The sequence below is a fragment of the Dipodomys ordii genome, unplaced genomic scaffold (assembly GCF_000151885.1).
Source record: "Dipodomys ordii isolate 6190 unplaced genomic scaffold, Dord_2.0 Scaffold220, whole genome shotgun sequence".
Lineage (NCBI taxonomy): Eukaryota > Metazoa > Chordata > Mammalia > Rodentia > Heteromyidae > Dipodomys > Dipodomys ordii.
This window is the reverse complement of record NW_012267436.1, coordinates 1249527-1265772: the sequence shown is the minus strand read 5'-3', so window position 1 is coordinate 1265772 and position 16246 is coordinate 1249527. Positions and strand designations below refer to the sequence as shown.

The following is a 16246-nucleotide window of genomic DNA, read 5'->3' as shown; positions in this document are numbered from 1 at the left end:
AATTTGACTTTTGACTCAGTCAGTAATGTTTGGAGATTATCAAACAGTATGTCAAAAATCTGGTTTGGAATTTCCATGGCCACAGGAAATAGAATTTTTTCTTTTAGTACCTGTTATTTAGATATTTAATTGACTGTTATTATTTATCTGTCAGTGATCATGAAGTCCAGCAAAAATTTGAATAATCTATTTGATGTTGTAATTTGAACATGAGTATGCTAGGGGAGAAGAGATAATGGGGAAATAAGGTGATACTTTTTGTTGCCAGGAATCATTGAGTTTTATACTAATTAGCCTTGAAAAATGTGGATCTCTTTGACAGACCAGATGTTTTCTGCATGAGCCATGTGTTTCATCAGAGCCTGTGCCTGTGTCTGCAGGCAATATCCTTAGATTTTTCTCATTCTGTAAACAATGTTAGAAAATATAACTAAACCCCCAAATGTGTTTATCTTTTTGGCTTAATTTCTGGCTTTCTATCCATTCTAAAGTTTCTCTCTAGAGGAATTGCATTTTATTATACATAACTCTTTGTACCTAATTTGAGTATAAACACCATTGTGTTTACACTGAACCATGTGAATTGTACTGTTTTTGAGTCTGTAAAATTTTAATAAAACATTTATTTCAGTTTTAACTATATTTGTGCTTTCATTACTAAATTTAGGAGAAATAAACCTTTCTTCTCTCCATAAATTTGGAGTAAGAATTTTGACTCTTGGAACACACGAGAGTAGACATAAAAAAGAACTAAAACCAGTCTCTAGTCTTTAGTGTTTGTGGCACTAAGAGTATTAGAGCATGAAGAACTTAAGTATCTGCTATGAAAATTATTCTTTGTAGGGCTGGAAATGTGGCTTACTGGTAGAGTGCTTACCTAGCATGTATGATGCCCCTGGGTTCGATTCCTCAGTACCACTTAAACAGAAAAAGCTGAAAGTGGTGCTGTAGCTCAGTGGTAGAGTATGAACATTGAGCAAAAGAGGCTCAGGGACAGTGCTCAGGCTCTGAGTTCAAGCGTCCCCCCAAAAAAAAATCTTTGCATACAAAATAGATCTATAAGTCAGTTTACTTTATAGGGATAGAACTGAGTATTTACTCATTATATCATGTGAAATGTGGAAATTAGGGAATTAAAAGCAGGGTGGGGGGAGGATTGGGTGGGGGGGGAGAGGGAGAGGCTGGGAAGGGATGTAAAGGGTAAACAAAGGAGGAGGCTACAATGCTTGAAAAGAAATGTATGCATTATCCTGCCCATGTAATTGTAACCCCTCTGTACAGTATGTTCACAAATAAAATAAAATAAAAAGAAGTTTGAGATCTGGAGTATCTCAGTTTGAGCCAGGGAGAAAAGTCCTTTAGACTCAATCTCTAGAATACCCTAGCAAGAAACCAGTGTTGGAGATGTGGCTCAATTGGTGGACTGTCATCTGAGGAAGAAAGCTGAGCAAGTGCAATGCTTTGAATTCAAACTCTGGTACAGAAAAAAAAATTAAAAAAGCATAAAGAATAAAATTGTAACTCACAAGGTTTCTAAAGAAAAAAAGCTTAACATTTGTGTATTTTTCAGTTACTCTATACTTTTGTGTATATTCAATGACATTCATACACATAATTTATTCATGTGTGCCTATGTATAATTTCTAGAAATGTCATATATTTGTAAAATCTTCTTTATTTCTTCAACTGGTGCACCATTATTGTAGTTTGCTGTCTACCAGGCTTATGTGTGGAGTTGATGGAGCAAGTTCCCATTTCATTTCTCTGCTCTTAAAGCCTGTTTGATATATTGTTCTTGGATAAGGTGTGAGGATGGGAAACTAGTAAGAGTAAATACTTGATCTTAGTCAAAAGGCTGAAAGTGATAGATTTATTTTTTGAAAGTAGCATGTGTTAGTTGTTCAGGAGGGGCATTTCATTGTGACATTTCCACAAATGTATGCAATGTATTCTAATCAGTTTTACCTCCTTTGTCATTCTTTCTTGGCTCTTCCCTTGATCTATTTCTTAAATTTACTATTAAGTAGTTGGACAAAGGGATTCAATTCCATAAGTGAGGTTTTGAGTACAGTGCTTCTTGATCAGTATTATCCACTTCCATCAGTCTTTCCCATTTTCCCCTTTCTGTCCCTACCCTCAGGTTTCATAGTTTTTTTTTTTTTTTTTGGTCAGTTGGTCATGAAGCTTGAGTTCTGGGCCTGGACTCTGTTCCTGAGCTCTTCAGCTCTAAGCTAGCTCTCTACCACTTGAACCACAGCGCCACTTCTGGCTTTTTCTGTGTGGTGCTGAGGAATTGAATCCCAGGGCATGTGAGACAACCAGTAAGCTACCTTCCCAGCCCCAGTTAACTTTAATTTTTATTTTTTTACATAATATACTTGGAATATAATGACTCCATTTGCTCACTGTTTTGATTTTGTTTTTGTTTTCCTTTTAATTTTGCCAGTCCTGGGGCTTGAACTCAGGGCCTGCTCACTATCCCTGAGCTACTTTTGCTCAAGGATGGCACTCCATCGCTTGAGCCACAGTACCACTATTCACTTTTTTTCTGTTCATGAGTTATTGAGGAATCGATCCCCAAAGCTTCATGTATGCTGGTCAAGCACTCTACCACTAAGCCACATTCCTAGCTCTTGCTCACTGTCTTTAAGTTATTTTTGACAGGCACCTGTGACTCATGCCTATTATACTAGCTAGATCTCAGGAGACTGAGATCTGAGGGAGTGTGGTTTGAAACCAGCCTGACAGGAAAGTCTGTGAGACTGTTATCTCCAATTAATCACCAAAAAGCCAGAAGTGGAGCTGTCACTTAAGTGGTAGAGGGCTAGCCTTGAGCAAAAAAGCTAAGGGACAGCATCCATGCTTTTGAGTTCAAGCCCTAGGACCAGCCCCCAAATTTTTCTTTTTCATCTGACAATATTGCAAACATTATGCTGTTTTATTATTTTGATGTTTGAGATAGGGATCTCATTATATAACCCAGGTAGACCATGAATTCTTGATTCTTGTGCCTCTCCTTCAGTGCCTACAATCTAGCAGGTGTGTGCTCATTAGTAATGGTTATATCATAGTGTGTCTATCTAATTACTCATTATTAGGCATTTAGATTAGTTTTATTTGCTAACTGAAATAAATCAAGAAGCTCTATCTATCTATATCTTTTTATATACCACTTGTTTTAATGACAATTATTTAGAATAATTTCTTTTGCTAAAGTTCTTTGTTGAAACTTATTTATCAGCAAATTGTGAATTCCTAATTATTAGAACTGTCAACAATACAAATGACCATTTAAGACATTTTTCATTTTTGTTTGAATGATGCTTCCCCCCACCAGTACTATGGTTTAAACAGCCTCTCTCAGTCTGCTTTTTCATGCTCTAGTATTTGAGCCACACCTCAAGTTGGAACTTTTTGCTAGTTATTTGGGGTCTTATGACTCATGACTTGGCTTTGAACCAAAATTCTCAGATCTAAGCCTCCTGAGTGTCTAAGATTACAGGCATAAACCACTAGTACCTTTGCAAAATTGTTTCATGTTTCAAAACTTATATTTGTGTACATAACAAGCCCCATTTAATTTTCTTCATATGTTGCTCCCTTTTGTTTTTTTTAAATTTTTTTCCTGGTAGGTTCAATGTAAGTACATTAGAAAGATTTGAATTTATTTCCTGTTTGTATGTTCTTTTTATGAGAACATGTTTTGTTATTGAGTCGGCTTTATCCAACTTTATCCTTTTATGCTTATGAAACTATGTATCAAATAAACAGTATCTTTTTTTGTTGCTATAAAATGTCCCTCTGAGTTATTTGTTTCTCAGCAATATTCATTGTCTTAAAATACTTTATTATATCTTATACTAGTATAGTCATTTCAGCTATTTTATGGCTACATTTCTGTGGCATATCATCTTTCATTTGTACTTTCAATCTATTTGTATCTTTGAGTCTAAAGTTTATTCATATAGACAAAGTGTAGTTGGATTATGTCTTTTAAGTTCTGTTGGTGAATATTCACCTTTTAATTGGCATGTATATATAGTTCATTCACCCCTGATGTAATGACTGGTATGGTTGGATTTTGCTAGTTTTTCATTTGTTATTGTTTCTGTCCCACTTTTACTGCTTTCTTTTTTGTTAAAGTATTTATAGTATACTATTTTAGTTTTTCTGTTGATTTTTTTTGTTATATCTTTAGGTTTATTTTTTTTGAGGTTGCTCTGTGTGTTATAAAATGCATCTTATCACATTTTTTAGGTTTTTTAAATAAAAAAATCGGTGTGTTTGGTAATAGTTTTGTTTCAACATAGTTTGCTTTTTTCTTTTTTGCCACTATTGTCATATATATGATAAACTCAATAATATAGGATTATCATTGCTTTCAATTTTTCATTTTTAAAAGATAAGTAGCAACACTTTTAAAATATTTTATGTTTAGCACATCTATATATCTATATCTATACATCTATCTATCTTATCTGTCTTCTGTCTATCTATCCATCTTTCTTATGCTTTTCACTTTTTTTCCTCCTGTGAATTTTCTGCCTGATATAATTTCCTTTCAGGTTTCCTTTGGTCTTTCTTTCTTTAAAAAAAAAATATTGTAAAGGTGATGTCCAGAGGGGTTACAGGTATTGATTACATTTCTTTTTTTTTTGAATTTATTTATTTTTTATTGTGAAAATACTGTACAGAGGGGTTACAATTACATGGGTAAGATAATGAGTACATTTCTTTTCAAGCATTGTAGCCTCCTCCTTTGTTTCCCCTTCCCATCTCTTCTCATCTTCCCCCCCCACCAAAGTTGTAAAGTTCGTTTTTGACAAAACGACTTGTACATCTCATTGTTGCAATGGGTCCATCTGTATCCCTATTTAAATGATTTGTTTTTCCCCTTCCCCTCCACAAATTATTCTGACATCAAATACAATGAAAGCAGGGGTTATACTGTGGGAGAGGGACATACAAAGCAACAAATGTGTTAGAAACAAGTGCATGAAAGAAAAAAAACATTTGAATACATATCTTAGGGTTCATTTCCCTAACATCACCTTATCTGACCTTTTCTGCTTGACTCAGACATAAACTAGATATTGCAAATAAGGGAAACCATGGGACCTATGTTTCTTTGGGCCTGGCTTACTTCATTTCTTTTTGAATAATGTCACTCTTTTGGTGTTTCCTAAAGGCAGATATGTGAGCTAAGGAGTTTTCTGTTTTTGTTATCTCAGTATATTTTTTCTTTTATTTTTAAAGAATAATCATCAGGGGGGCTGGGAAGGTGGCTCAGTGGTAGAGCGCTTGCCTTGCATGCCTGAGGCCCTGGGTTCGATTCCTCAGCACCACATAAGCAAAAAGAAAAAAGCCGGAAGTGGCGCTGTGGCTCAAGTGGTAGAGTGCTACTTGAGCTGAAGAGCTGAGGGAAGCGCCCTGGCCCAGAGTTCAGGCCCCACGACTGGACCCCCTCCAAAAAAAAAAAAAAAAAAGAATAATCATCAGGCTGGACTGCTGGTAGCTCATACTTGTAATCCTAGTTACTCAGAAGGTTGTGATCTAAGGATTGTGATTCAAAACCAACCCAGGGAGGAAAGTTTGTACGACTCTTTTATCTCCAATTAACTACCAGGAAACCAGAAGTGGCCCTGTGGCTCAAAGTGATAGAGCAGTAGCTTTGAGCAAAAAAGTTTAAGGACAATACCCAAGCCCTGAGTTTAAGCCCCAAAAGTGACCAAGGGTGGGGGAGGGGAGAATAATTACCAACTAACAGCCAGATTTTGGGCTAAAACATACAAGTCAGTAAGCTTTCTTCTCTTTTGCCAGTGGATTTGTACATGGGTTTGTACAAGTTTGTTGATTTCTTTTCTCCTCTTTCTTATCTTATTCTCTTTCCTCCCCTTTCTCTCCTTCTTCCTTGGCTCTTCTCTCTATCCTTCCTCTCCCTTCATCTTCCTCTCCCTCTCTTTTCTCCTTTGTCTCCTTCCTTCTCCTTTCTCCTTCTCCTTCCCATTCTCTTCCCTCTCTCTTTCTTTCTCCCTTCCCTTCTCTCTTCTCCCCTCTCTCCTTCCTTCCCTCCTCTTCCTCTCTGTCCCCCTCCCATCTTCATCTCCCTCCAGTCTCCCTGCGCTCCTCGGTGCCCCTCTCCTCTGTCCCCTCCCCTCTCCCTTTTCTCTCCTCTGTCTCCCTCCCTTCATTTCTTCTCTCCTTTCCCCCTTTCCTCTTTGTCACTATGTAGTCTAGGCTAACCTCAGACTTACTCTGTATCCTAGATTGACATTGAACTCAGGTTTGCCTGACTTGGCCTGAATGATGGGTTTATAGCCATTGTGCTGGTTGAACTTTTACTTTATGCCAGATTTTGTTAACCCTCCTCTCTATAGTGAAGGGCAATTGGAGGTGTCCTCACATGTGTGCACAGTCTCTTAGGTACGGATGTCCAGAGAATTTAACAAATATTTCTGTATCTTTCTTGTTTTTATGAACTTCCTTGCTAAATTTCTGTTTGGTTCTTTACTCTTTCTTTGTCCCAATACTTTTCACATTTTTTCATGTTTACTTATTTATTTTTTGGGTTGGTTGTGGGTTTGAACTCTGGGCTTAGGTGCTATCCCTTTGCTCTTTAGCTCAAGGCGAGCGCTCTACTGCTTGAGCCACAGCGCCACTTCTGGTTCTCTAGTGGTTTATTGGAGATAAGAGTCTTATGGACTTTCCTGCCTGGACTGGCTTTGAACTGTGATTCTCAGATCTCAGCCTCCTGAGTAGCTAGGATTACAGGCATGAGCCTGCACCTGGCTTTCATGTTTATTTTTTAAAATGAATTTTGCTATTTTTACTATCAGTGCTATTGATATGTGTCTCCCCCACCCCTCGTTTTCCAAATCATCATTCTGAGTTACTAAGACTGTTATTTTTCTTGATTAGCTATTAGGAACAAGAGAATTCTTAGAGAGAAGTGGTGGTGGGAGAATGGTGGCAGTACCCCTAGAGTTGAGTGGGTTTTCATGGACAAACATTTCTTGACTTATTCTCCTTTGGTCAGTTTTCAGAATCTTGGAAATGGTTGTTTGGGATAGGGTTTTGCTTTAGGTTTTTTTTCCCCCTTGGGAGGGTGGTTTAAGGAAACTGGGTCTTGAGGTTATTAGGATAAAGGAAGGTCAGGATGTGGACTCAACAGACCAACAGGCTTTATTTGGGAAATAAGCCTTCAACCCCCTTAAAACTTGGAGTCTCTAAATATTAGATGGAAAAAGTGAAGCTGGGGAGTGGGTCGATGAAAGTGGGATGAGATGGAGGTGAGATTGGTGACTAAGGAGTCTCTGTGTTGATCAGGAATGTCAGCATCAGATGTGGCCTTGGTTTCAGGCTCTCTTCCAAGACTACTGGCACACTTGTTCAGGGGGAAGGGGAGGAGAGAGACAATTCAGCAGCAATTCTAAGTTATGTCTGTCCAGGGGGAAGTAGGTGCTTTAGGTTAAATCATTTTCCATATTTTCCAGGCTCTTCCTTCTGCCATATTTCATTTTATAGTAAGAAAAATTTTTAATTTTTTAATACATTTTTATTGTGAAAATACCATACAGAGGGGTTATAATTACATGAGCAAGGTAATAAGTACATTTCTTATCAAGCATTGTTGCCTCCTCCTTTGTTTTTCCCCTACCATCCCTGCCCTCCCATCTCTACGAGTACACTCCCCCCTCCCCCACCAAAGTTGTAAAGTTCATTTTTCAACATAGCATCTTGTACGTCTCTAGTAAGAATTTTTTGACATTTAGATTATTTGTTTACATTCATTATATAACTAATTTTGTTGTTACATATTCTGGACTTTTTGCATTCTTGGGATAAAATCTTTTAAAATTTTGATTCATAAGTGGTAGTTTTTAAAGTGTATGTTGATTTTTAATAACTTGAGGCTCTTCCATTGATGTTTTTATGAAAACTCAGTACTAGATTTGTCTTTATAGTGAAAAATCAGGCTGAAAGTTTTTCTGAGTCACATATCTGTGATACTGCAAATTAGTAAGTTCAGCTAATGGTGATCAATTCCTTCTGTAGACATTATCCTGCACTGAAAACTCTGGAACACCTAGAGCATACCTATCTGCCTCAAGTAAGCCACTATCGATTCTGCAAAGTGATGCTGGACAATATCCCCAAGCTACGAGAAGAAATAAAGGATGTTTCTATGTCTGATCTCAAAGATTTCCTGGAGAGCATCCGCAAGCATTCAGACAAAATTGGAGAGACTGCAATGAAGCAAGTAGGTCTTGGGTTTACGATAGGTTGTTCAGTGGCTTTGCAAATATTCAGTTAAATATAGACATCTCTTTGCTAAGTGTCTTAAATGTTTCTTATCATTTAAGGGAAGTTCTTCATGATTAAATTTTTTTATATTAATAGAGCAATGGACTACTATCGACTAGTATATTGTTTTGCTCTGTAAATGTTCCATAAATACTGCCTGGTTGTGATGATTTATATTGGAGGTTGAAGGAAATTTAATGCAAAAAAAATTTCACTTGACTTAGAAATATTTATCTATGATTTTGAAGCTTGTCTTTTAATGTTCTGATTCTAGTTACTGACTTAAATTATGTTGCATGTGCCTTTGCATGATTATTTACTATGTAAGTATGCTGTCTTATTTATACATGAATATTTCTGATAATAACTTTTTGTCAATGACAAAAAGTCACTTGAGACATGCTGTGATTATTATCACAGATAGGGACTTATTTATAATTTATACATTAACAAATGTGTTAAAAATATTTAGGTTTGTTTTCCTTTAAATATCATCTTGTCTAAGTAACTAAAGCCACAAAGAATGTTTGGCTTTCTTTTTCATCATGAATAAAAGACCAATAATGATTTGGAATAGTACTTTCTCTTTTAAAATTTAAGTCATATTGGTTTTATTAAAACTTTTCAAGGTGACTGATGATGTAGCCTACAACAATAAATAGGTGATTTAGCTTATGAAGAGTCGTTTTAGTTTTTATAAACACCAAAGTTCTTGAATAGGTGATTTGTAGTTCTTACCATTCTATGAGGAATGAGGCAATAAACTGTATTTGGAGTCATGTTTTAGTTTTCAACTAGCCTAGATAATTATAGTTCACATATCTGATCCTACGAAAGAGATTTGCCAAATACCGGTTTCTAATGCAATGGAGATATTTTCCCTCTTTTAAAGTGTTAAGTTTAAAAGTAGTTGATGAAAACATGACAGAAATTATCATAGCACATTTTTTTTACAGTGCAAAAACAAAAGTGGTTGGAGGTATGGCTCAGTTGGTGGAACACTAATCTTATGAGCTAATCAGGGAGGGAAAGTTTCAGGTACTGAGTTCAAGTCCTGGTCTTGGGCCTAAAAAACAAGTAATGAGAGTATAGTGGAATACATAGTATTTTTTGAGCTGGTAATGTACTTCACTGATAGATCACTTGCCTTACACACATGAGGTGTCCTGTGTTTGAACCCAACATTAATGTGTATATATGTAGTCTAGGAGACTCTTATCTCAAAAACAAAGAGTGGGGTGTAGCGCAAATGGTAGAGTCAATGTCTGCAAATGTGAGGTCCTAGTTTCAATCCCCAGTACTGCCACCTCCTTCCCAAATATACACACATGATACATACATATGTATTAGACAGACATATACACATATACCTTTGCATTGCTGTATATAGGCAGAAAGATACATTGCAAGACAAACCTTTACTATTGTGAGTAATTTCTGCTTTTTTATTTTAGGTATCAATTTTGGGAACACAGGGCCTTGTTCCTGAGCTTTTTTTGCTTGAGGCTAGCATTCAACCACTTGAGCTCCACTTTAGGCTTTTTGGTAGTTAATTGGAGATAAGAGTCTCAATGACTTTCTTGCTCAGGCTGAGTTTATGTCCCAGTATTAACATGTACGACGGACACACATATACATGTATGTTTCATATATTTAATCTTCTGTAGTATCTGGAAAGTAAGGGTAATATGAGACTACTGCATATTTTGTGCATAGCAGATGTTTGTGTGCTTTTTAAAATTCATAGATGTTTAAGGAGTGGTGATGCTTTATTTTTCATTTGTATAGAACCTCAAATGATGTTTCTGATTTGTGGGCTTTTTCCCCCCCACAATGGTAATTTAGGGACTTAGACTTTTTCCTTTGTGTTGCTGTGCTATCTTTAGTGTATCTTCCAAGGAAATACCACTGAAGATGGGCGCCAGCTTCAGTTACTGGCTCATGCCAGTAATCCTGGCTACTCAGGAGGCTGAGATCTGAGGTTTGTGGTTCAAAGCCAGACTGGGCAGGAAAGTCTATGAAACTCTTATCTCTAATAAACTACCAGAAAACTGGAAGTGGCGCCTTGGCTCAAAGTGGTAGAGCACTAGCCTTGAGTGAATAAGCTCAGGATCACTGCCTTGGCCCTGAGGTGAAGCCCCACAACCAACCAAAGACAAGACAAAACAAAATAAAACAAAGAAAAAATACACTTGAAGGGGAAAGACCAAAGAGTATTGCATATGAGGTTTTTTTTTTTTTTTTTTTTAGGGGCAGGTATGGAGACTACACATATTACTTGCATTCACATTTTATTGGTCAAAACTCAGTTACATAACCTCATCTACCTACAAGTACAACTAGAAAATGTAGTGTTACATTGTCCCAAAAATGAGAATGTAAGTTTGGTGAATAGTAGCTAGTAGTCATTAACTTTATCTTCCCAATCCATTCAAACATAAAACACACTTCCCTCTTTTCTAAGGAAGGAAACCCAGAAGCTCATCTTGTTAGGACATCCATTATAAAGAGTAGTATCTTCAGGGATACTCACCTCTGTGCATCAGATTCTGTGTGGCTATCCATGGGCTGCTGACCACTCAACTAAAATTATCTGCACTGGTGTCAGCATGGCTGAAGGGGAAATGGCACACCCCCCCTTACAACTAGTACTCTTTAAATATTAGATGGAAAAAGTGAAGTTGGGGAGTGGGCAGATTGAAGTGGGATGAGATGGAGGTGAGGTTGGTGGGTGGTCAGGGGTGTCAGCATCAGATGTAGCCTTGGTTTTAGGCCCCATACTTGTACCAAACCAAGTAGAGCGAGTTCACATGTAGATGGATCAAGAGGAAATTACAACAATGAGGACAACTAGTGCTGATAGTCTGCCTTCACATAATTAGTGGAGCTAAAGGCCTTGTGATTATTTCATTGGGAGATTTAGCTTTCTCTTAATTTAAAAATAAACATGACCCACATTATGAAGTTTTTCCTGAGTTGTTTGTACACTAACTCAACTTCACTATAATATTCCTGGGGTTTTTTCTTCCCTCAAGTATCTTGAATAAATATATCACACTGATAGTAGAAATGAGATTCCATTCACTAAATTTACTTTTGTCTTTGACCTTGAAACTAATAGTGTATGGTATGAAATTGAAGTAAATTTGTCTTTACATGAATTAAATGCTCCTATATATGTTTTTTATTATATAGTCTAAACTTTAAAATATTTAAGAATATGAAAGTGGTTATTCAAAATGTTGCCTTAAACATAATATATAAACAGTCTAAATGCTTATATAGTATATACCGGGGGCCAAGAATGACCACAGATCATTATCAGATATAGTAGATTTGGTCATGCACAATGGATCTGCCTTTTTAAAAGATGTATGGGAAAAATGTATTTTTTTATATTATCATTGGAATAAACTTATGTTTCTTTAGTAGTTTCCTCTTATTACATGTCTAAAAAAGTTAGTTTTCTTATATTTGTCTATATAGTTACTATCTTCCTTTGTTTGGGTATGAGTGGTATTTTCTCAAGTCAAACATTATAGCTGCATGATAGAAATACTAAATAGATTTTACTTCACTTTTACTTCTCATTTCTTTGCATGGTTAGTTTTTTTTAAATTTCCTTTTGCTCTTTCTGTTGCTTCTTTTGGTTTTTCCTTCTGTATTTTTTTTTCTGTTCTCTTTCCTCTTCCTTTTTTCTCTTCTAGAAATCCTACTTTATAAGATGTGAGTTTTCAGTTTCTTTCTGAGTGTGCTTTCATGTTGCCTACTCCAATTGGGAATATTTATTTTTTAAGCCCACCATAATATAAGTTTTAAAGGTACAATAAAATTTGTATCTATTTATATGTATGTATGTGCATAGATACATAGGAACATACATATACATATTCAAAAGTATGGAGGGCATTGGGTGATGATCATACAAATGTGAAAATGACTGACATGAATAAATCTATTATTTACTGTAACTATTATATGCTAATTAAATGAAAAAGATATAATTTTTGGAGTCAAGAAAGCAACAGCAAGATTTGGAACTCCAACCAATGGACTGGGCAAACTAATACAGACTTTATTTTCCTGCTTTGTTATTAATGTTAATAAAATACAGTAATAAATATGACATTTTAAACTTTTTGTTTTGAGACATGTGTTATTTTCAGTGTTTATTTTGGGGTCTTGATAGTTTGGTATCAACTATTTGCCCTTTTATTATCTCATTAGGGAATGTATTAAGCAAACTGATTTAGGAAAGTATTTTGGAAGGGAAGTTTTTTTGTTTTAAAATTATTTTTGTTTTATTTAAATTCCAAAAGATCTTTATTATTATTTTCAGGTTTTAGTGTTAAGATTGTAATTTAAAGCAAGACAAAAACAACAATAAAAACAAATTACGTTTTCAGTGAAGTCTTTAAATGACAATGAGAAAACAGTGCTAGGTCTCTTTGAATAGGTAATTGAGACCATAGAAAGTAAGACTTACGTTGATTGCTTTTGTTGCTGGGGATTTGATTTTGGGCTTTCAGCTGTTGTACAGTATCCTGATGTAGAGATGATATCTGATGTTTCATTTCACTTCTGATGTCTGTTTCATGTTTACTAGGTTGAAGTATGTACCAAGTTTCTCATCTTATGGTATGCTATACATCTTGGTATAAAGAATTCATTTTATTGGTAGGCTGTAGTTTCTTTCAGTACCCCTAGATCTCTGCCACGTGTTTGAATATTATGAAACTCAGCTTGAGGCTTGGAGCTACAGTGTTCCTCAGAGCCCCATGGTGTGCTTCTGACCTGGGTGATAACTCTTAATGGCCCTGAAGAAACCCAATTGAGAATTCCAAGGACTGTTCTGCTCTCAGCACGTGCTATAATCTTGTCCTCTGCCAGATGTTTTCTTTGCTGAGCTTGAAAGCACCATCAAAATAATGCTAAGGGAACTGATATGTGAGGAAATAAAAATAAAGGGAAGAAAAGAAATATTCAGCATGTTCAGAAGAGCTAGAAAGGGACCTCCGGATCATATACAAGAAAGGAGTCTTGCTAAGTTGTATTTTCTCTTTTAAATCTCTGTAAATTTTAGCAATTATCCCTAATAAAAACTAATTATATCCAATTTTTTGGTATATACATAATTTTTAAAAGATTCATGAACTTACTAACAACTGCTATAAACAGAGTATTCTGTCATCTTCCAAGATTTCTTTGTGTTACCCTTTGAGGACAAACCTTCCCTCCATCCATAAACTCCCCTTTCCCTACAACTATTGATTTTGTTTTCCACTCTTACTTTTTGTTTTTCCAGTTATTGTGTAAGTTGGATAATATGAGGTAATAGAGCTGTTTAGTATCATCATTATGGTGAGGACTATACAATTCTATGTCCTTGTTGAAACTCATGGAACTGTACACTTACATTAAGGTCTATGACGTGTAAATTAATGTTTTCACCAGCTTGCATTTCTGTTACTAAAGGGCCATGCTTGAATATGAAAATTCATGAATATTTTATCTTTCTTGCTTGAAGTCTTCTCAAGGATTTATCTAGAAGTGGTACATTCATATGGGGAAGAAACAGTTTACTATTAAAAACAAAACAAAACAAAACAAAAAAATCCCAAAAAACAAAAAACACAAAAGAAACATGTCTAGTTAGGTGCCAATGGCTACTCCTGTAACCTTAGCTGAGATCTGAGGAAAACTGTTCAAAGCCAGCCCAGGAAGGAAAGTCCCATGAATTTTATCTCCAATTAACCAGCAAAAAGATGGAAGTAGAGGTTTGGTTTAAGTTGTAGAGTGTTAACCTTCATTGAAAAAGCTAAAGGACAGTGCCCAGGCCCTGAATTCAAGCCCTAATACAGGATACAGGTAGGTACATGTGTATACACAGAGGCATGCACATGTACATACACACACACACTCAAATTCATGTTCAGACAATATATAGCATTTTCAAGATAACTTACTTGGATTTTATTCTTCTATTCTAATGGAGTTTGGTTTATTCTTTCCTTTGACATTAACCAGGTAATGAGGATTACAAGAACTTTAATTCTCATTGTGGTATTCATTTGTTAAGAACATGTTTTTTTTTTTTTTAAACCCTTTGTTTATATCACCAGAGAAATGAATCTCTAATTTAAACAGAAAACTTTAAATTTTTGGAATTGAAAAGTGACAGATGGCCACCTAAATTGTTCTTTTTTTCTAGGTCTATGTGATCTTTAGGGTTGGAGACTTTGAGTAAGACTGTTTGGATAGATTCTTTGTTTTTGTTTTTTGTTCTTCATTAGAAGGTGAATGTATAAAGGACTGTACTTAGATGGTTAAGAACTGGCAAGAATGGCAAATGCTCAGGTAATTGGATTTGAATTTTTCACCCATAGATTATTATTTCTTTTGTGAGATGGCAACCAAACAAGGCATTCTCAAGTTTGTACTTTGGCCTGCAAGTTTTTAAATGACTATATTTTATTTGTTTTGAATGCTTGCAAAAAAGTTTTGTTGATAAGTTGAGGCTCTTATACTTTTCTGACATACTTTTCTAATTGCATACTTATACTAAATTTAGAACAGCTTTTAGTTATTACAATTGTGTGCCTGTGTATATACATGCAGAGGTGAAAATTCCCTTCAGATTAGGGGTTTCAAAGCCTTTGTCAGATTTTAGTGTGTGTGTGTGTGTGTGTGTGTGTGTGTGTGAGAGAGAGAGAGAGAGAGAGAGAGGGAGAGAGAGAGAGAGAGAGAGAGAGGGAGAGAGAGAGAGAGAGAGAGAGAGGGAGAGAGAAATAGAAAGAGAGAGAATGAGATTTTTGTGTATTTGCTTGAATTCAGTACTCAGCTAAACCTTTAAGTCTTTGATTTATTATTTTTATGTATTTGAAGAATTTTGAAAATAGGAAAAAGATTTCAGAAATCCAAGTGGCTTGTTATAGGAGATGATCACTTTCAGTCACAGTGAGAAGTTAAAAGAGATTGGGAGGAAAGTAGGGAATTTGAGAGCCCTTCTCTTTTATAACTGTCTTGGAATGCTGATGGTTAAGATATCTTCTGTGCTGTGGCCATAAAGAAAGTGAACTTGAACTTACAAGTGGCTTCAGAATACTAGATGTCAAAGGAAATTGGAGGTTGGGGTTTGGAAGAGGCGAGCTTGTAGTTAGAATAGACTCTAGGAAATATGGAACTAAAGATGAAAATCATTTACTGACAGTTTCTAGAAGACGTGTATCTGAATTGGTCTCATGTTTTGTTCCTACAGAATGTAGCACATTGTCTTGTACAAAATAGGAGTTTGGGATTTTTTTAAATTAACATTTTTAGTATGTATGTATTTATATATGTATTTTGTGCTGGTACTGAGGCTTGGGCATGGTCCCTTAGCTTTTTCCAAGACTAGCACTCTTAATACTAGGCATATTATTATTGGTTAACAATTCATCTTCAAACTTAATGGCTTAGTAAATTATTAGTATTTCTTTGATTATATAGATCGGCCCTACAAGGCTTGGTGCAGCTAAAGAGTTTATCTGTTTGCTTCAGCTGGAATCATTCCACTTGGTGGCTGGCACTAGGTTGCCAGATGTTTAATAGGCTGTCCTGGTTCCTTACATGGTTTCTCTTCTCCCAATAGGCTAGCCTGTGCTTCATCAGATTATAGTAGTCTTATTGAGAGAATTTAAACTGCCAGGCTCCTTTTGGCCTTTGCCAAAAGTTGGTAATTTTATCCAGTTTTTTTTAAGCCAAAATAAGTTACAAAATCAACTGAGGGGGCTGGGAAGGTGGCTCAGTGGTAGAGTGCTTGCCTTGCATGCATGAGGCCCTGGGTTCGATTCCTCAGCACCACATAACCAGAAAAAAGCCGGAAGTGGCGCTGTGGCTCAAGTGGTAGAATGCTAGCCTTGAGCTGAAGAGCTGAGGGACAGTGCCCAGGCCCAGAGTTCAG

General features: G+C 36.0%; 1 protein-coding gene across 1 annotated transcript in view; it reads left to right on the top strand.

Moving 5' to 3' along the window:
* Exoc6b (exocyst complex component 6B) overlaps positions 1-16246 on the top strand; it is a 546892-nt gene that overhangs the window by 84712 nt on the left and 445934 nt on the right. The window contains exon 6 of the mRNA XM_013035762.1: positions 8056-8260. Within this exon, the coding sequence (XP_012891216.1) occupies positions 8056-8260 (205 nt within the window). The remainder of the gene's footprint in view (positions 1-8055; positions 8261-16246) is intronic.